This window comes from Falco punctatus (assembly GCF_963210335.1).
Source record: "Falco punctatus genome assembly, chromosome: 2".
Taxonomy (NCBI): Eukaryota; Metazoa; Chordata; class Aves; order Falconiformes; family Falconidae; genus Falco; species Falco punctatus.
In genome coordinates this window covers 91,269,044-91,290,030 of record NC_137581.1, presented here as the reverse complement: position 1 = coordinate 91,290,030, position 20,987 = coordinate 91,269,044, and the positions used below count along the sequence as shown (strand labels likewise).

General features: G+C 38.8%; 1 protein-coding gene across 6 annotated transcripts in view; it reads right to left on the bottom strand.

Annotated features, from left to right (window-relative positions):
* Positions 1-20,987, bottom strand: part of SH3KBP1 (SH3 domain containing kinase binding protein 1) — a 232,590-nt gene that overhangs the window by 77,160 nt on the left and 134,443 nt on the right. For 5 of the 6 annotated variants that reach the window (XM_080377614.1, XM_080377613.1, XM_080377615.1 and 2 more), the window contains one exon: positions 13,045-13,241. In XM_080377614.1, coding sequence (XP_080233740.1) covers positions 13,045-13,241 — 197 coding nt within the window. Of the gene's footprint in view, positions 1-3,544; positions 3,672-13,044; positions 13,242-20,987 lie in introns of those variants that run through there. The other variant, XM_080377618.1, reaches the window with a different exon arrangement.

Sequence of the window (20,987 nt, the reverse complement as noted above, 5' to 3'; positions counted from 1 at the left end):
GTCTGAAAAGGCTTTAACTGTCTCCAGCTTACTCTGAGAAAATGCTAGAGATTTAAGACGTCTTCAGATGCACAATATTTCAGTGTATGAATACACATTGCTCCCTCTGTGACAATATTGATGTTTATGCTGAGCTCTGACTGTTTATATTCTCCACATTCATGCAATTTATGTTTTTGAATTAAAAAGTCCCAAACCTTCATAGTGGGGAAGACATCTAACCAGTGTTTCACAGACTCCTAACTTCCCATATATGACGACAAAACATCTCTTCAGCAATTTCAGAACTGCTTAAATAGAAAATTACTTTAGTTCTTGTTTCCAGCTGTTGAGCTCCATTAAGAAATGTCCTGAGCCAGCACCAAATGTCCCATCCAGCTATCCATGTGCTAAAACTACCAGGTGTTTAGCAGACCACCAGCAGTCTATACAAACCACAGATGAAGATTATCTTTGTTAGTGTTGTGCAAGCCACCAGAGAAATATGTGCTATTTCAAATAACATTAAAGGAAATAAGTAGGTAAAATACAACTTCTTGGACAGAAAAGGGGCTAGGAACAAAAACTTGAATATGAGCAGTGAAACATCATTTTCATTACAACTCTGGGTAGCTTGGAGACCAGAATAGTGCACATTTTGCTTTTTACATCACCATTTGCCACAGTTAAACCTGTTCTACTCACAGGTGAGCTCAGACTCTAAAGCTGTTGTAGCTTCATATTTTGACAAGTTCTTAAAATTTCAAATTATGGGCAGGGAACACCAGTGGAGAGGCTTTTTTCTACCAATAGGCTTGATGTGCTGGACAGGAGAGAAACGTATGTGTCTTAACTTGCACACTTTGTAACATTCAGATTTCTGTACAATTTGGAATCTTGACAATTGATGCTGTCAGGCTGTTGGTTTCAAACCATTAATGAACTATAAATCTACCTTCCTAAAAGGTTAATGGTGAGAAAGTGAATTTAAGAGATTAGATTAGGTAGATGCTGCTGAAACAAATGCAGGAAGACATCTCAGAATCATCGATGAGTGAGAACACTTCAGCAAATTAAATTAGAAAAAAAAATCAAATACAGAATGGAACCCACACAGCATGCTCCCAACTGCCTCATCTCAAAGCACTGAAAGCATGCACATCAAAATGAGCAGTATGAACAAGCTCATTTTCTCTCTTCCTCAAGCTGCAGATTTACGACGCTAGAATGTGCTTCTGTAATGAAATTATTTTTTGGAGCAGGTAAGTCTTCTTTGCTGATTTATTTTTCATTTTGCCCTTTTATTGACTGTGGCTCTCACAAATGTAAAGGACCATGTCCCCTTAACCCCTTGCCAGGAATTTTAACGTTTGCAGTTGCAATTCACAATTAATTTCTATCTCCTCTAGGAATAATCTTTTAGTCAGTCTGCACTGAGTGAATGAAATTCCTTCCTACTCTCCCAGGAGAATCGTGCCTGTCTAGATTGCAGTTGGTAACTAGCATGATCCAGATTGTGCCATCCAGCAGAAACTGCTGTTATGAAACCTCCCTCTTTTACAAAAATTAATGAACCTTACAACCGCTACATCTCCACTTCCTTTTGCAGCAGTAAGGAAAGCAGTGCAGTTACTTTAATCTCAAAAAAAAAACCAAACCAAAACCCAACAAAAAACCAACCCAAAAAACAAACAACAAAAACCCAAACCAAAACCCCTAGGAAAACAGTAAGCAGGTAATGGCTCTTCTTTAATATCCTCCTTTTTAAAATGGCATCAATACTTCTTTGCTCTTTTGTGAAAGCTAACAACAAACTGTCAAGTAGCTGTTCAATTTTCTTAAATTCAATGATTTTTTAAAAAAAGACTAAACACATACTGTCAGGCAGATAGTCCCAGAGTTAGTGCTGATAGCAAATATTTCTTCTATTTTTACATTTTATTTCTTCTTTTCTCCTTAGATTATTATTAATTTTCATTTTTTAGTGGGTGTTTTTCCCCCTCTACCTTGCATCACCAAAATCAGGGCAGAATTTACTGAGGAAAACCAAGGAGATATTTTAAACTCTTACATGGAAAACTGCAGAGCAGTAAGTCACAAAGCAAAATGCATTAGCATCTCCATCCAGTTCTCTTTCAACTGACTGGAATTTCGTCTCTTTTCCTTTGAATGAAGCTCCGAAACTCAAAACACAAATGGAAAATTACTAGTATCATGTGTTTCAGCTTTTGTTTTCAGCAAATGCTTTAAGTACAGAGACTGCTGCAAAAGAAACTGTCAGCTGTACATATGGAGATCTACTGCTCTTTGGGTGGCCAGTGCAGCGCCCAGCAGAAAGCAGCCACCAGCAGCCCCTGCTTGGCTACCATTTGCTGTTGCCTCAGGACTTATCCCCAGAGGCTGAGTTCTCTTTCCCCCCTCCCTCGTTTTTACTGGGAAGGTTTTATGCAGCATTTAGTCAACTAACTGTAATAATATAAGCTCACATCTGTAGTATCTAAGAACCATTTTAGAAACACAAAATGCCACTGACCTCCTATAGAAACACACACAAGGAGTTAAAAAGGCATCTTAGAAATTGGACTACAGACTTCTTATCCCACCAAGTGCCTGGCTGATCTATGGTCCGTTGCACTCCTCCTCTCCTCCTTTCTCTTTTTTTTTTTTTTAAGGCAGAAAAAAAGAAAGACACATGGCACATTTTAAGAAAAAAAGCAACTCGGAAAACTTGGAGCTTCATTTCTGCACACAGCTTACTGACTTCAGCTGTGAAAAGCCAAAGTTGAGAGAAATTTACATTTTTCTACTGAGAGTCCCCAAAGTATCTGCAAATCATTAAACAGTTTACTTGGTGTCTCTCCATTCAGCTTTCTATAAAATTTTACAAGCGTCAGCTGACTCCAGTTTTCCTTGCTTTTTCTTGAAGGAAAGGCTAATTTCCATTTAGATTTTATTATCCCAAGATCATTTTCTCCAAAAATCATCTGTATCAGTTTTCCTCATTTGTACAAAAAACTCCAAATGTCACCTCACACAGAAGAGGAATAAGTTAAAAAAAAAAAAAAAAAAAAGTAGTGCAGTTTTATTAGTGCATTTAGGAAGGAAAAAAAGATGTGTGTGGAGGTGAATTTTTGTTTACTAAGCAAACATTTGAAAGAGCACATCCTAAAGACTGTCCAACTAGTCTTGGTTAACTGAAATGTTACATTATTCTTTAGAGTAAGAAACTTGAAACCAAATCATATAGAAATAAAAAACATCTGTGCAAGTTTAATGGCCAAAACAGCCTGAAAGGAAAAAAACTTTAGCTAAACAGAGCCAGGACAGAATATGTTTTCACACAAAAGTAACCCCCTATTATAATATGGTCCTCTATAGCAGAAATGGACTTCAGGATCCCCAGCACTTTTCTTCCTTCTTTTCTTTTTACCTACCCAGCATCTACAAAGTGTGCAGAACCACCAAAGAACCCTGCAGTTGAATCCTGTGCTCTGCAGAATATATATTATGATGCAGTTTTAAATAGCCACAGAAAAAAACACCCAACTAATTGTAAAAGAAATACCTCCTCTCCCATTGTGAAGCCAAGCTGCCTTTCAGCAGCTCCAAGTGTCCAAGAGCAGCCCTGGAGTCCTGCCTCTTCCTTGCATGAGCTCAGCGAGAGCGGGAGCCCAGCCCTGACACTGACTCACACTCTGGGTCATCCCGGGGAAACAAAGGTTCCACTTGTTTGTTTCACAGGAAATCTGGAGCTTTTCCTACCTCTGCTCACTCACAGCAAGAAGTTTCCTCTCCTTTCCCAAGCCAGCCTAGTTTCTTAAGACCGACAGCTAGGAAAGGCAATGTGAGCGAGGACCTACAGACTTTTTGTGAACAGCTCAGGCAGAACGTTTTGTAAACAACTCTACAAGAAAATAAGCTTATGACAAATTCTGAGTGTATTGGCCCCTGTGTTGTTTTTTTTTTTTTTAAATAAGCTGAAATTTCATGTTATTTATGCCTTTGTTTCAGCTTTTGTTTTTAAAGAAAGATGACCAAGAAACTGAAATATCATTAAGATGATGCTCTGTTCCATGAAAATCTTATAAATTTTTAATGTTGCCTCCTCACAAACATTCAACTTTAAAACGATTGCAAAAGGGCAGGGGAGGGAAACAGACCGTGGGCTTCTCAGATAATGTGAAAGAAGTTAAAGATTTATATTTAACGAAGCCACAAGATAATATACACTCACTCCCATTTGACCTTATATGTTATTCAGTAAGCATTTACACACAAACACATCTACTATGGACATACTTAGGCACACTCAACACATTCCCTATAGAAGCACAGCCCATTCTTGAGAGAGGCATTCTCATGAGAGTGCCAAAACAATTATGGGACAAGAGAAAAGCCTCTGAACTCATACATTAAAAAGATAAAGCAAAAAATTTGGTCCTCTCTGGTTTTAAGAAACAGTGTAAGGAAGGACATGATGAACTTAGACAGTATGTAGATTTTAAAGAGGAAGACAATAAATTGTTCAACATGGTTCCTACAAAAAAGAATAAGAAAAGGGTTATTTTACAGAGCCAGGATATTGCAATATATTTTCTGCTACAACAGTGAAATATGAGAACACAGGGAGGATACACAATTTTCTTTACTAGATGCTTTTTTAAAAACCAGCCATCCCCTGGAGATTATTTATATATATTTGGTCTTAATCCAGTTGAGAGGCTTGGATTAGATGATCTATGAGATCCCCTTTGGCCTTATACTGAAAGCAAAACAAAACCAATCTGAGTTAGACCACCACTGCAAGTACAAATCTCCAGAAGAAATACAAGGATATTTTAAAGAATGGAAATGAGCAAGAGATGATGGCTTACAGAAAAGGCAACATCTCTTGCAGCAACACTCCCTGGGCTTGCACCATGCTGCAGAACAGGTTCAGGAGTGATTCAGAGCAAGTCTGAAGGCCTATTGACCTGCAACCTCCTTCCTGAGGATTTCTGTTTTCCAATCCCAAATTATTTTCAGGTTATATTACAATATGTCATTAATTTCAGTTCCAGAAAACACACAATTACTGGTATTTGTTTTAAGAGAGAAGAATAATCTGTAACACATTTATAATTTTTATGAGTATTTAAAAGTATAAATACTACAATCAGGCATGACTTTGTAAAAATAATTCTAGAGTAGAGAACATTTAAAAAAGGAAACCATTTCAGAAAAATTTCACAAACCAATGAAGCTAATAGACAGCAAAAGATGAGTGTATAAATTTTACTTTACAGGTTATATTCAGTTTGGTTTCCATTCAGCAGTATTTTTAAAGTTACTCATGTAACTTCCAAAGTCAGGAGGGTTATTTTATTGATTTGCATAACTGTATTTGTTCTCTTAATTTTCAAAGTTCATGTGTGCTAAGAATATCAGATCTCATTTCATTATAATTTTTATAATCTTTTCAAAGTTAAAAGAACAACTCAGACATAGCAATTAAAAATTAGTTATATTATCTAACAAAATCCAACTGGGGCAAGCAAAAAAAGTTATTTTACTTAGAAACACTAAGACACAGCTTATACAACTGTTTATACCTAAAGCCTTGGTTACATTAATGTAAATCTTTTTCTATCAATTTATATCAATTAGATTTTACTTATGTAGATTTTACTGCTGTTATTAGACATACCATATTGTATTAGCTCGTGAACCAGTTCTCTTGAAGCTCATCAGAGAGAAAAAAAAGCTAGCTTGCATATCAGTACTGTTACTTTCTGAAGCATTTTCTCCATACTGAAGTTGAAACATGAGACAAATCTCTCCTAGAAATTCAGTTTATGTCTCCATCAAGTATCTCTGGAACTCTGAAAATCAGCTTTATTTTGAACTACTAAAGCACAGTATTTGGGGGTTTTTAATGACTCTTCTTATAAAAAGCTTTTCAAGGTATAAAGCTTGGTAATGGTACAGACCCAACTGAAATACAGAGATTTACTGTGATTAGCAAACTAACGATCATCAGCTGATCCAGAGCAACTTACAACATATATACTTTTATTGTGTCCCTATTAGGAAATAAAATTGCATTAGCTTAAACCTACACATCCTGTTTTCCAGACTGCAGCATCCTAAGATTTCCTAATCAAAACCATGACTGAAAAAACAGTATTCCCTCCCAGAGAGCACTCTTCCAGGAGGACTGTTCTGGCAGAAGCCCAGTGCTGTGCCCCAGGAGAACAGATCAGACTTTCCACGCTGCTTTTATGAGTATCTTCTGGTGTTATCAATACTTCTTACATTACTCTGCTTCTATTTTTAGATGTTCTTCAAGCAGCTCAAGTCAGGAACACGTTGAAAATGTTTTCATGCATATGCTTGATGTGTTCTTTTTGTATGGACAAATCTTCTCTGAATAAGGACCAACAATATACATGTAAAGTCTCGTGGCATGGGCATCAACTAGCTTGCATTTCTTTAGAGTCCAATAGCGGCTTTATTAAAACCAAAAGCCTAAAAAATGTCACAAGCAGCACAAACCACTGTGTGAGTAACCTCCTCTGCCAAAAACTGCTAGTGCAGACTGATGTGAAAGTTGAACCATGCCACCAATACCTGGACAACCCTGTTCAGGCAGCTTGGACATTTTACAAACCAAACTGAGAGAACATGAAGGCGCAGGTATCTAATGGAACAGCAGGGGAGGGCAGGAAGTACACAGGCTATCAGGAGTCACTCTTCACTCACATAGCACAGTTCAGTGACTCAGCAGAGACTCATTGCCAGACAACATTATAGAATTTGTTCCTCCTTTAAACTTAATTTTTCATTTCCCGTTCTCTTCCCTTGGTACCAAGTCCTGCTTTGAGTCAGACTCCCCGAAAGGGGCATGCTGCTCTTCCACTGTCCCTCATTTCATGAGCCAGTCATATTTCCCCTACCCTTCATTCTTATTCCTGTGAATTAGTTACTCCAGAAAGAGTAACAACCTTCTACAGAATTTATTTCTAATGTCTACACTGCCTCATGAACATCAGCCACCGTTTGCAGATGTGTGCTGTTTTTTGGCATAATGAAAAAAACACATAGATCCTGAACTTAAGGAATGGAAAGTTACACCGGTGAAGTAGTGAGCCTTTGCTGCAGGCAGCCTTGCTCTCATGACAACTGCAGAAGGCGTCAGGGTCTTTCTTCCCCTGTAGCTTTCTTCACAAGATGGCACCAGAATAAATGGTTAGGAAAGGGATACCAGACTACGCTGACAGCAACTTCAAAGCACAACACAAATGCTGCTTGAACAGCTGAGCGCTTCCCCCTGTTCCTACAAAGAATTTGACGCTGCTGCTGCTTGCCACGACTGCTGCTGCCATCACCGATGGCTGTGTCTGAATAAATAAATGCCAGAAACCTGTGCCTTCAAGTGCAAAGTGTGTGTAGACACACTTGATACTCACATTGCACGCTCTCTGCCTCAGCAGGCATTTTTAATAGCATTTGTATTCAGTACCAGGTGGTTTTGCTCACATCCATTTTTTCATTATCTCAGTATTCTGAACACTGGCTTCAACATTTCTGTTAAGGGAGCAAGCACCTCCAAAGTCGCTGGAGGAGAAAAGTAAGTAGCAGCAAGCCATGCAACAGAGACGCAAGCACAGGCTGACGCGCACAGCCCACACAGCCAGTGCTGGCCATGCATCGTTAGCCGGTTTAGAAATGCCAGGAGGAACCTACAACTTGCATCTCTCAAAGACTTCTTTTTAAATGACAACTGAAAATTAAGGACAAATAATGTTTTCTACAAGCAGCTAGGCAGGACCTGACAGAACAGGTGTGGCAAAGATGTGACTGTCAGTGTAACATATTCACCCCGGCTCACTGGCTCAAAATAGAAATTCAGACCTTGCAGGCACTCAGAGTTTACAAATTTCTATCTTATTACAAAGGACAGGTAGACTTAATAATTGACATGAGCTTCCAGCCCTTATAACTCTTGTGTCTACTTCCATTACTTCTCCTCCATTTCTCCTCTCCCAAACATACTAAATATACATAGAAATAAAAAATTCTGTATAAATTCCGTGTTTTGCAGTGAGAAGGATCCCTAAGCACCAGTTTAACTAGATCTTACACGTTGCTGGATCTAGAGCCATGACAACATCCCCCTTTATATTAAATCATTACAGTGGCTGCAATATCCCCTAGTTTGATGGTTGAGTATATAATCTGCATTAAGTTCTGGCAAACACTAATGTGACCTCATCAAAGGCTGTTAATGAAATCTAGCTGTGCTCAAATTCACCACTGCTAGCCAACTACATAAGTCTTGCCTGAAGAAAACTACAAATGTACCTTAAATTGAAAATGTAAAAAATACTCTCAATAGTCTATTCTGAACTAAGGGCAGTTTTCAGAAAGACAAAAATGGCTTTTTAAGACTTCTTACTCTATATTCACCTATTACAGTCTTTAGAATTTCCAGCTGAAGCCTCAACTCACAGATCAACCCAATACAGTCAACTCAGACTAAGGAGTATATTGGCTGAATATATTTTCCTATACTTTTAGAGGTTTATTTTTAGACACAGGAGAGGAAGATGTCATAGCTTATTAGAGCAATGGAAGCACATACAAGATCATATTGGAAGGAAGTCCAACCTAGAAACAGAAGTTATAGATAAGCTACTACAGAATGAAAAAGGAATAAAGAAATAAGCATAAACACCTGTTTAAATGTCTTGAATCTGCACAAACAGATGGAGGACATGTGAAATGAGCTTTTCTCTTTGACCATAAAGTTTGTGCTACTTCAACAGTGTTATACGGAATTTTCTCAGGAGACACAACATGCCTATATGCATGCTGTATTTCCTCTAAAAATTCATCTGTCAGCAAGCTATGTCTTCAGTCACATGCAGCATTGTAAATTAGTTCACTTACACCTATCAGTAATGGGAATTTGTCAGAGCCAAGCCTCAGGAATCTGATTCCAGCTATACACGGCCTGTGGTTCATTCATTAATGCAAAAAGGCAAAGAAAACGACTACAAAGTATTTGATTCTTTTGTGTTTGGTTTTTTTTTTTTTAAAAAAAAAAAAAGCACAGCACTGATGGCACTGCTCAAATTAAACTCCCACAACCGCATCATTAATTTCCCTAGGATAATCTGCTTCTGTGATTTTTATAACAAAGAACAGCAAAGCAATGAATTCTGCACACCAATAAAACCAATGGGGTTTCACACAATTCCTCAGATCTGCCTTTAGTTAGAGAGTTTACTGATCACTTTAAAAGACAAGGGCCGCTATATCCTACATTGTTACCACTGGGCTAGCACTTGGAGCACATCAAACTGCCTAGTGATTTACAGGAGAGCCTAATGGCATCTGCTTCTGCTCCACAGTCAGCAATCCTTTCTGCCCTCATACTCCTGCCAATATTTGTGTAAAAACCTTCTTAACACCTCAATAATTTGTATCACCTCTGCATGAAATATGATCTAAACTTATTATTCATAAAACTGAAACCGCATTAGAACACCAAGTGATAACGCCAACAAAATGAGACCCTGTTGATTCCTCTGTAAAAGGGGCTGAGATTTTCCATAGGAATTATCTTGTTATAAATAATTCCACATTATAAAATCCTCAGAGTAATTTATTGATGCTTTAAAAAAATCAGCAGTTGTTAGGAAATAATTTAAATCAAAAAGGTAACAGTATCATTCCAGTAATACATAAAATGTTTCATCAACAACTGTGCCAAGAAGAAGCAACAGCAAGTTTTACAGTCTCCAAATTTCAGAAAGAATTAAAATAAAAACAAAAAAAAGAAAAAAAGAGAGAAAAAAGAATGAATTGAGGAAAGCACTGTTTCTGCCTCTTCAAAAGATTACAAGTTATTAAAAAAATGAGGCCACTTGTAAATGAACAAGGCAGATACCAGGGGAAAGCTCCCTTTAAAAACTACACTGCTAGAGAAAAATTTGTACCTATTTGGCACTTTGCATCATACTTGAACCAGTATGCAGAGCTCTTAAGCTAAATGTGACCCTGCTTGGAACAGCAAACTTAATGCAGGATTCTCTCGCTCTCAGCCAGCGTTAAATGGCAAAGAACATGGCAATGACAAGGGAGGAATTTCTTGCAGTCAGGAGACAATATTTGGGGAAGTCAGTGTTCTGCAGCTGAAACCAAACGTTGTGTCAGTGGGTAACGTTTTGGTGTTAAGAGTAGGCAATGACCGCAGTGTTGAAACCTGTGAATGGCATTGCTCAAATGTAAATCATCCTGAACCTAGACAGAAAAAAAGCAATGACAATAAAAAAAATACTGCTTTCAGTTATTTACACACTTGAAACACAAATGATGGATTGCGTTTACAAGAACAAAGCCATTATTGTCCACTACCCATGCCAACTATAGAAGAAATCTGAAGACACAGGAAGGAAGGTCTGTGGGTAGAATGGAAAAATTTTAGAAATTTTCTGAAAATTTCATATCCAATTTTTGGCTGAGTAACAAACTTATTGGCTTATGCTGCACAAATACTTGTTCTTTGTGAAAAACCAGGGTAAAACTTCTCATTATTACAAAGTGGAGTAAGACTTCCCTTCACGAAATGAAGGCCACTTCATAACCACTTTGCGAACACTTTAAAACATAGGACTCCATAGTTCAAGGGATAAGTAATTTATTTTAATCCATTCCCATTTACAATCACTACTGTAGAGGTATCTACAATTATAGTAAACTGCAGACACAAGAAATCCTTTACACGGAATTAACAGGGCCTTATAATTAGTAAATTCTCATCTGCTTATATTAGATTCAGGAGAACTGAATTTTATGCAACACTTGAAATCTGGTCAGTGCCTACATATGCATCACCTTACAAGTGAACACTTATGTTACACACCAATTATAAACACTACTATAATATAAATTATAACAGTATGCTTATCTTAGGTGATTTTCTTTCTCTGCCACATATTTCTTTTACATACCTAGATGCAGGAAATTAACGACTTAAAACTCACCTCTTGTAGAACTACATTATTAAAATACATATTTCCTGATGATAAAGGACTTCTTATGTCCTGAGTTCATTTAAAAAAAAAGGTTTTTTAAGTACAGCCATGCACGAGATTAAGTCTGCCTGCTATCAGGTACTTCCTATTGTAAGGAAAGACTTGTACTTGCAAGTTCAAGATCACAGGCAGCCATCAAATTATAAAAACAAACATCCTCCCAAAATGGGGGGTGGGTGGGGGTGTGTGAAAAAAAAAGACACCTTTTATTAACCAAGTTCATGTTCTGGTAAAATTATTTTTCAGCATACTTTTGTAAAGCCCAATCACACCTTTAAACACTGCCAGGTTCACAAATGAACCATGCTGCAGGAAGATACCACAATGGCTCCATGCAAAGCTAACTTCACTACTTTACACTCCACCCCCTGAATCTGGCAGGAGGAAGGTTCATTAATGTAAATTCACTAGCACTCACTGAACACCACCAGGTCTGACCTGTCCCTGTCTTCTATCCCAGGGAGGCTTTTTTGATGAGGTGCCATTGGAATACAGCTCAGCTGCTCCCAGCCCTGCACGTTCACAAAGCCCCACACCTGAGTTAAGAAGCCCACCCAGAAACAGAAGGCAAGCAGGGTACCATGCAGTCTCTGAAGAAGTCAGCAATGGTCAAGAAGTAATACAATCAAGGTCTTTCCTTTACTTAGATTATCCCAGCTCTTCACTACCCTCCTCATACAGCGTGCAAATTGCAGTCTCCTGTAAAATATTAACCAAATCTCCTTCAGCATAACTAATTTACGTAAGAAGTTTTCACCATGCCTCTGCAGATCCCCTCTTCTCCTGTACCACTAGTAACTGATGGCAGATGTGGGGGCAGGTGCTGTGCTATACATCAGGTCACTGAAATGATCTATGTTAAAAACTAAAAGCTTTGCAGACCTAAAAAAGTAATTACTGTAGTGCCTGGTTCTATGGACAACTGCACAAGCACATCTCAAAAGACGCGAAGCTGCCACAGCTGGGAACAAAAGCAGCTGCCCAGGAGCTTCTTATAATCACCTTCCAGACAAAGAAAACACATTATAAAACTATGCCCATAGCAGAACTCCAGGTGTGGAAGCCTCCTAACACTTCCCAGCATACCAGTAATGCTGTGCAAATCTAACTGTTTGCTTAAAAGAAGGATTTCACAGATTTTTCTTTAGTTCTTACATCATTAGGAAACAATGCACTCTTTTATTTGTTTCCCTAATGAATATATCTTATTGGTCCTTTTTTTATTTAAAAAAAAAAAAAAAAAGAGAAAAGTTTGCCTCTTCTAGTTTATTAGAAACATCTCATTTTGCTTTCTAGTCTCTCTCTGTTTCTAACTTAATTAGTGATAGTTTGGGAGGCTTTCAAACAAAGACTAACTAAAAAGATAGTCTGTTTCAATTTGTCAGAACTTAATTTTTTTCCCCCAAGTGTTAATCTCAGGATTTTCTTTTTACTTCACGTAGAACAAACCCATAAAAAATGTGTTTTTTCTTTTACTAATCCCTTTAAACAAAGCTAGGTGATTTTTGAAAGCATCCTTTAAATCAACAAATCTAGTACTAAGTTGAAGTATATGGGTATTTACCAACATTTCCTTTTCTTAAAGTAAATGAATGGCACAGAAACAGTATCTCCCTTAGTTTACATAAGAATTAGCAATATTTTTTTTTTTACTGTAATATGAATAACTGAAAACCTGAAAAGCCTCTCCAGTCTTGCTCTCTAAAGTAATATTTTCGTAGGAAAAAAAAAGGCCAATTACACAGATGGAGGTACGAATGTAGAAGTAAACCTTTAAGCAAAGTAACAGCTCTTACAGGCAGCTAACCTCACTGGAATTCACTTTGTGGTGTGTAGCAAAAGAAAAAAAAGCAAAATCTTGTCCACAGAAAGATTAAGAAATAACGACCATAAAAACTTCAAGTTTTGGCCAGTGACAAAATTTAGAACTTTAGGATGAAAACTTTAAATCAACACCAAGACAGAATTAAGAAATGACACATACCTTATCTACCGGGAGAAAGTCATTTTCAACTTCTATTGACCTTGGTCGTAGCTTTATAGGTTTGTCTTTGAAGATATCTCCAAAGCCAACACCCTTGACCTTTTTGGGTTGGATTGTCGTGCCTCCATTGGCTCCTTCCGATTTTGTGCTGCAAGAGTCACCACCATCACTCTCAGAGCCTGTAGCATCTTTTAGGCCTGTGAAATGGAGGGATGAAAGAAGGAATCTTAGGTATGAAGCTATTTGCAAAACAGATTGTGACTGGAAGATGATCCCTCCCACCATCCTCTAAAGGAAAACAAAACCACAAGGAACAGGTAGAGAAGATGTTCTCTGTGCCATGCACTCATTTTTGAGTTTTAAAAATCACTTTATTTTAGCACACTGGTGTACCACTTAGGACTTACACCAATCCACAAAACATGCATATTCCAGTATCAAAACTTCTTGAATGAAGACGACCATTCCTTGAGTACCAAGAAAATCCTTCTTCCTCAGACAAAAATTATTTGGAAGAGAAATCAATAAATTAAAGAGTTAAATTCAGTTGTAGGGCAGCTGTTGTACAAAGCCACTTAAAGCTAACAAGCAGTCAGACCAGGCACACTGTACCTTAAATCTGTGTGACTCATATCAAGCCAATTATGCAATTAGCATCTAAAGCTACATTACCTAACTGGGAAATATAAAGCTGAAAGCTCTTCAAAGAAATTTGCAATCAAATAAGCTGCATAATACGTTCCCTGCTGAAAATTAAATCTCTCTGCAGCATAGACAGCCTCATAAGAAAAGCACCCATGCACACTATCCTCTAGGAATATAATAAATCAAAACTGACATTCCGATTTGCATTACTTATCTCAGTGAATAAGAAAATTTATCTGCACTTATCTGAAAATATCTGCTGCTTGTATAGCAGAGGCCACAGATGCAGTATGGTGATGCTTCAGCCACTTTACAGAACGGTGCAGAATCAGATGAAACAGCCACTGGCAGCAAAAGTGACCCACTGAAGTTTCCCCCAATTGAAACCGTCCCCTAGATCATTTAAATCTTCCTTCCTACATTACAGATTGACTTAACTACATTTCCAGGAAAACTGCAACAATTGCTGCTACAGCACTAATCCTACCTAATAACAAACTCTGATACTCACATTCCCTTCACAAGCATTCATCGTGCCACGGATGTGGTTCTTGCAAGTCAAAGAAAGAAAAATTTTAAGTAAGCTCATCTTCTTCATTATTTTTATATCAAGGTCCACAAAGTGATTGCTATGGATTTTCATCATAAGAGGCTGCCAGTACAGAAGATTCTTTTTTTAAAATCTAGACACCTAAAATCAAGTAGAGATTATATACAAATCTCTTTCCTTCTTCCCTTTGGTAAGCAAGTAATGTTACCCCAAAATTACTTGTATTCCAAAGAAGAGCAATGAAGCTGGTGAAGGGTCTGGAGCACAAGTCTCCTGAGGAGCAGTTGAGGAAACTGGGGCTGTTTAGCCTGGAGAAAAGGAGGCTGAGGGGAGACCTTCTTGCTCTCTGCAGCCACCTGAAAGGAGGTTGTAGTGAGGTGGGTGTTGGTCTCTTCTCCCAAGTAACAACCAACAGGACAAAAGGAAATGGCCTCAAGCTGTGCCAGGGGAGGTTTAGATTGGATATTACGAAAAATTTCTTCACTGAAAGGGTGGTCAAGCATTGGAACAGGCTGCCCAGGGAAGTGGTTGAGCCCCCATTCCTGGCAGTATTTAAAAAATGGTAGATGTGGCACTTAGGGACATGGTTTAGTGGTGGACTTGCCAGTGCCAGGTTAATGGTTGGACTCAATGATCTTAAAGTTCTTTTACAATCTAAATGATTCTATGATTCTATGAAATGGCACTAAGATGGGGCAGTCTACTGGATCCCCATAGAAGGGCTGCAAGTTGTGGAGCATGTGGGAAGTTTTATAAAATCTTCGTAATGCCTCAGTTTCTACAGTTCTCTGATGTATATAAGCAACAGAAACAGAATGAAGCCATGTTCCTGAGCTGAAAGAATATAATTTCCACCTACACTAGAACAACCCTTTAAAATCAAATAGAGGAATTACCTAAAGAAAATTTTGAAGTCAGTGAAAATCTTTATGAATAGAACTTTTAATATTAACAATTGAATCATTCACTTTTGCCTCCCCGACTCAAGTGATGCATTTGGTCTTAACAAACAGCCTCCATCCAACAGCCTTCTGCCATGCTGGTGAGCAGCAACTTGTTGTGGGGGGCACTATCTTATCTTCCTGGCAATTCACTAGCAACATGACTATCCAGCAAAACACAGTATCTTTTTCAAGGGCTACTTTAAGCTTCTCCAACGAACCACAGAAACCAGTGCAAGTCCTGGGGCCTACAGGCACAACTTCACGATCCAGGACACGAGGGGCTCAGCTGTTCAATTGGTTTCAACACCAGGGTGCTGCTAGGGAATGAAATCAGGAGTTATGTGTCAGGCCAGGAATTTTAGCAAAACTCTTCAGCTGAAAAGTCATCATATGCTGCTCTGAGATTTTCTGTATCCAAAACACAAAAGGCATATAATTGCAGAACTATAGAAAGTTCCCAATTAGAAACAAACAAAAAGACTAAAATCTATGGAAAATGCTTAGGCCCTTTGGCCTCCTGAGTGGTTGTTACATCTACCTGTTGAACATAAGTTACATTTGTTTTTCTTAGAGTGCTCAATTTAGATAGCACTGAACAAGTTATTCCATGAGCAATGCCGATTGGAATTTAAAAGAATACCAAATAATAATATCACAATTATTTTCTTAAATATGAGGGGTCTTGATCTCTTCACTTGGAATTTTTTCTTTTCCCAAGAAGGGCCTGGGGAAAAACTTCAGGTTTGTTTTCACTCATTTATTACGGTAGTTAGAATGGTAGCATTCCTGCCATCAGTAAAGTAAATTCTGTGCGCTCCTTCTCTTCCAGAGCTTATGAAAGCAATAATCAGGGAATTCAAGCATTCATTGCCATATTGCTCTGTGCTGTGGTTGACAGGAAGGGAGTCGTTATCCGTAGCAGAGCCATTCCACAATGTTGAGGCACTCAGAGATGCAAGAGTAAATTAATTATGCCAGAGAGGTACAAATCTCTTCAGGCAACACAGCAAAGCCACTGCCTCTTTGTTATTCCTACACCTTGCTGTGACTTGGGCAGTAACAGAAGAAGTTGTAAGTTCTACTAGCTGGACCTTCCCCAGCTTTGCAAAATGTCAGTCACTAGGGCCCTGGCTGAGACAGAGGCTAGAACCAACTTTATTACTACTTCTAAATGCAAAGAGAATGGTCACCAACTAACTACACTGGCTTAAAATAATACTTCTGAGTATAAAACATCCACAACTCAGAAAACTCAAACAAATCATAGTGATCACTGTCCCTCTGCTGAACAAAATAACTTCTTGATAAAGATGGGAAAATTACCCTCTGGCAAAGGTTCCTTCTTTCATCCTTGCCAAAATCTCCTTGAACTACTCTGTGATTGAGGGAAAGAGCGGTGCAGATACTTCCCTCCACAAGTAAATGGATTTTAACTGATAGAATCCATGACCACTCTTAGCCACTCCCGGAAATGAACAGAAAAGCTACCTTTAAAATAAACAAACAACAAATGAAATATGCTTTCTATATCACTAATTGAAGGAGAAGAGGACCTGGACCTTGGCCAGTGGATGGAAGCAAAATATGGAAGTAATTACGGGAATTACTCAACAGGTTTCACATGGACTTCCAGATCTTTGAAGCTTGCATGAGAGATCAGAAACTCAAGGAGCTCCAGCAAGAGTTAGGCTTTTGTTTCTGGGTCATCACTTGTTTTCCTTACGGCATCTTCACCTTTTATGACCATTCCTATATGATGAGACATCACATCTTTTATTAGAAACCTCACCTCAGGCTTACAACAGATTTCCCTAGCATCACCCACCTGTGCTGGATAAGAGTATTTCATTCCTCATGCTCCCACATAGCTTTTGTCCTCATAATTAAAGCAACATAGGAAATATCAGCTTTTATTTATTTGTTTGTTTGTTGATTTAAAATAAGGACAGAATGGACCAGTGAAACCTGTCCAAAATAAACTGCATTTCAGCGACCAGATACAGAGGCCACCCTTACAAAGCTCCTTCAAATTTGAAAAAATTCTTCCTGATCAACTGGGGAAACTACATAATTTTTTTTTTTGATTGGCACAAACTGAGAAGCTCCCTTGGACTTAAATAAATAAATAAATAATAAAAGCCCTGGCTTTTTCAAGAACTAGTCTGGTCTTACTCTTAACACTTCACAGTTGAGGGCAAGAGGCAAAGGTGATAGAAGAGGCGGGTGACTATATGCAATGGAAACTGAGAACAAATCAGATAAAATGAAGATCTCCAGAAACATTAAGGATCAATAATGCAGTGCCTAAGTACAAAATAGTCCTGCAGAAAAGAATCTAACTTGCTTTTACTCCTAACGATGTGCTAAGGAGGCTCTCTCTTACCTTCCTCCCAAGGTATATGACCTATACACCTCTGATTTGTACAGATAAAGAACTTGAAGCAAGGATTTGCAACACTACGTCCACCTTTGCCTGAGAAATTCTCTCCTCTCATTTATGTTTTCATTGGGTTGTTTCCTGATATATATTTCTATCTATCTATCTATCTATCTATCTCTATACATATCTTAGCATATATATGTCAGCAATTCTCTCAGACCAATCCTGTCTGCGCTGGCCTCCCTAGCCTTGCCTACACAAGGAAGGGACAGCTAAGGTGATCTCTCCTCCTAAAAACAGAAAAATGCCTGTCTTCCAGCCACTCTCCTCTTTATTTTTTTTCCTCCTTGAGCTTTTCATGGCCTTTTTTGCCACTACTGCAAACAGCTTAGTAGCAGAACAGAGATGGGTGGGTAGTTTCCCCAAAAGACAAATGTAACCCATGGATACAGCTGGCAACTAAGTAGGAACCCGAGTGACCTAGACTGTCAGATTATGAATTTCAAACATGGAATTTTTTTCAAGAAAAGCTAGTTAGCAGGGAGGTCAGGTTGCTAAATGGGCATTAAAAACCGGAGGACATTTCAGCTGGCCCAGTCTGCTGCTGCTGCCCAATACACCCGCACAGCCTGGAACAGCTGTAGTAGGGCTATGAACTCAGCACTAACATAAGGCCAGGAGCTCTGCAAACTTCTATCCTCAGAAACACTGAACACATTTTTCTTTTAAGTCTAGTTATTAAATACTTCAAATATAGCCAGGATAGGATATCAGTACAGTAGTCAGGCCTCTATTTTTTTTTTTTTTTTAATTTTTTTTTAACAGCAACTTTTCTAGAATCTGTCAGCTCTCTGTCAGCATTTGGAGAGCTGACAAGCTAAGAACATAACATCAACAAGGTGCTCACTAACATGCCTACTATCAATCACACCCGTTCTAATAGTAGGAAAAATTTTCAGGTCTTTAAAAATTCTCAGGCTGTAAAGTCAGAGAGAATCATGGGCAGAGATGAACCTAATGAAGTTCGATAAAGGCAAGTGTAAGGTCCTGCACCTAGGAAGGAATAATCCCATGCACCAATACAGGCTAGGGGTTGACCTGGAAGGCAGTTCTGTGGAGAATAATCTGGGAGTTCTGGAGGACGGCAAATTGCCCAAGAGCCAGCAGTGTGCCCTGGTGGCCAAGAAGGCCAATGGGATCCTGGGCACGTCCAGCAGGTTGAGGGAGGTGATCCTCCCCCTCTACTCTGCCCTGGTGAGGCTGCATCTGGAGTGCTGTGTCCAGAACTGGGGTTCAAGAGGCAAGTAACTACTGCAGAGGGTCAGCAGAGAGCTACAAAGATGATGAGGGGACTGGAGCATCTCCCTTATGAGGAAAGGCTGAGACAGCGGGGCCTATTTAGCCTGGAGAAGTCTGAGGGGATCTTATCAATGTCTACAAATATCTTAAGGGTGCATGTCAAGAGGATGGGGCCAGGCTCCTTTCAGTAGTGCCCAGAGACAGGACAAGGGACAATGGCACAAAGTGAAACACAAGAAGTTCTTTATGAATATGAGGAAGAACTTCTTTACCTTGAGGGTGACACAGCACTGGAACAGGCTGCCCAGAGAGGCTGTGGAGTCTCCTTCTCTGGAGACATTCAAAACTCATGTCAGGGGGATTGGACTAGATGAACTCCAGAGGTCCCTTCCAACCCTGACTTTTCTGTGATTCTGCGAAGTCTTTTGAAGGTGTTATTTCACATTTCTGGCTCTATAAGCAAAGACAATATTCTACCTAGATTTACTGTTGCTGAATCAACTGTAGCACCAAAAAGTAGAGCTCAAATCTGAGCGTTGGGTGCACTTTATAGTAAGATTCCTGAAGTCTGAACAAGGGCAGTATCAGCAGCAAGAAGTTAAAACTCCCAGGAGCCAACCCTTCCCAACTTTTGGCTGGGACAAGATATGGGACTACTGACTTACAGCTATTTAAGAACACTCAGAGCTCTGAGATGCTCTGTTGCTTCACGCTCCTTAGAAATGCAAGCCAATTTAGTATTCATGAAGATTAAATTCTCACAACACTGTCTGGAGGAATTCTGCACTTCACACGCATTTTTTCCTATATGGGTATATAAGAGAGATTACTTTTCTCAAGACACTTCAAACACACCACACTCCTGCTATGCCAGTTACAGGTCTTTTGAGAGCAACATTCTGAAATGTACCAAAACAGATTAGCTCAAACAGGGATTAAAAAGAGACCACAACATCAGACTTAATTCACCAACGGCCCCAGAGCTGCACTGGCATCAAACCAAGATTCTAAATCAGAAAGATATTTAGGGATGATAAAGGGCTGTATAAACTAAAGCTGTTAAAACAAAAATAAACAGCTGCGATAAAATTAACTCCATTCAAAGCAGGAAATGAATTGTTTCTAAATAGCTTAAAATGGCAGGAAAAAAGGGGGATACATTGTGAGCTTTACAGAGCTTTCTATTTTGAGCTATTATTTAGCAATTTAATTTTTGTTCTTTATTCTGGATTGTTCTCTCCACAGACAATTTATGGCACTGGGCAAAAGACAGACCACTGTGGCAATGTATAAGCCAATGATGCTCTGCCCCTCTAAGTGCTTCTCAGGCTAGCTCTGTTACGTGATGTAAAGGTCAGCTGTTCAGAGGCACACACCTGAGATGATGCAAAGGATCTCCTGATTTGGTCTGGCAGCCAGAGAAAAATGGTGTCAGCTCTGTTTAATAGAACAAAGAACTGTGTAAATGGACCTTATCGGGATTTTTGCCTTTTACAGAAGGGAAGGAAGGAGAGGGGAAATATCTCCTTTCCTTCTATTTAGAGAATGACAGTGTGGAATACCCGAGTGACCGATCAGAATGACAAAGAAGGTGAAGTTATACATGGCAATTACAGCAGACAAGACAGGAACCTCCCTTCTTCCTTTTCCTCACATACTGGCGAAGACAGAACAAATACCCACAGCCTATAAGGTATTTATATTTATCTTGAGCTTGCTTTCTGTCCAAGTCCTGTCTTTCATTGAAGCTATCACCAACAATATTCCAGCAAAAATCAAAACCAGAAAAGGGAGTTTGCTTTTAAATATTACTGTAGAACAAAGCCATGTTGATTCTTCACAGTTTAAAGGTTCAATAAATTCACGCTTTCAAAAAATAAATCTATGCTTCTTTACCAAGAGTGGTTATATAGGTACAAATGGCTGAGGCAAACTATCTCAATATTAGTCATTATTTGTTATTCTCAGTTATATTCCTTGAAGAAACGTAACCATGTAATCTGAACATTTTGTCTTTTCCTTTCAGCAAGTTCATTTTTCTTAGCACAAGTTTTTGCCACATAAGAAACAGCCCCAAGATTTTTATGCTTGCACAAGAAATCATGCAGGGAGAATGGGAGCGGTG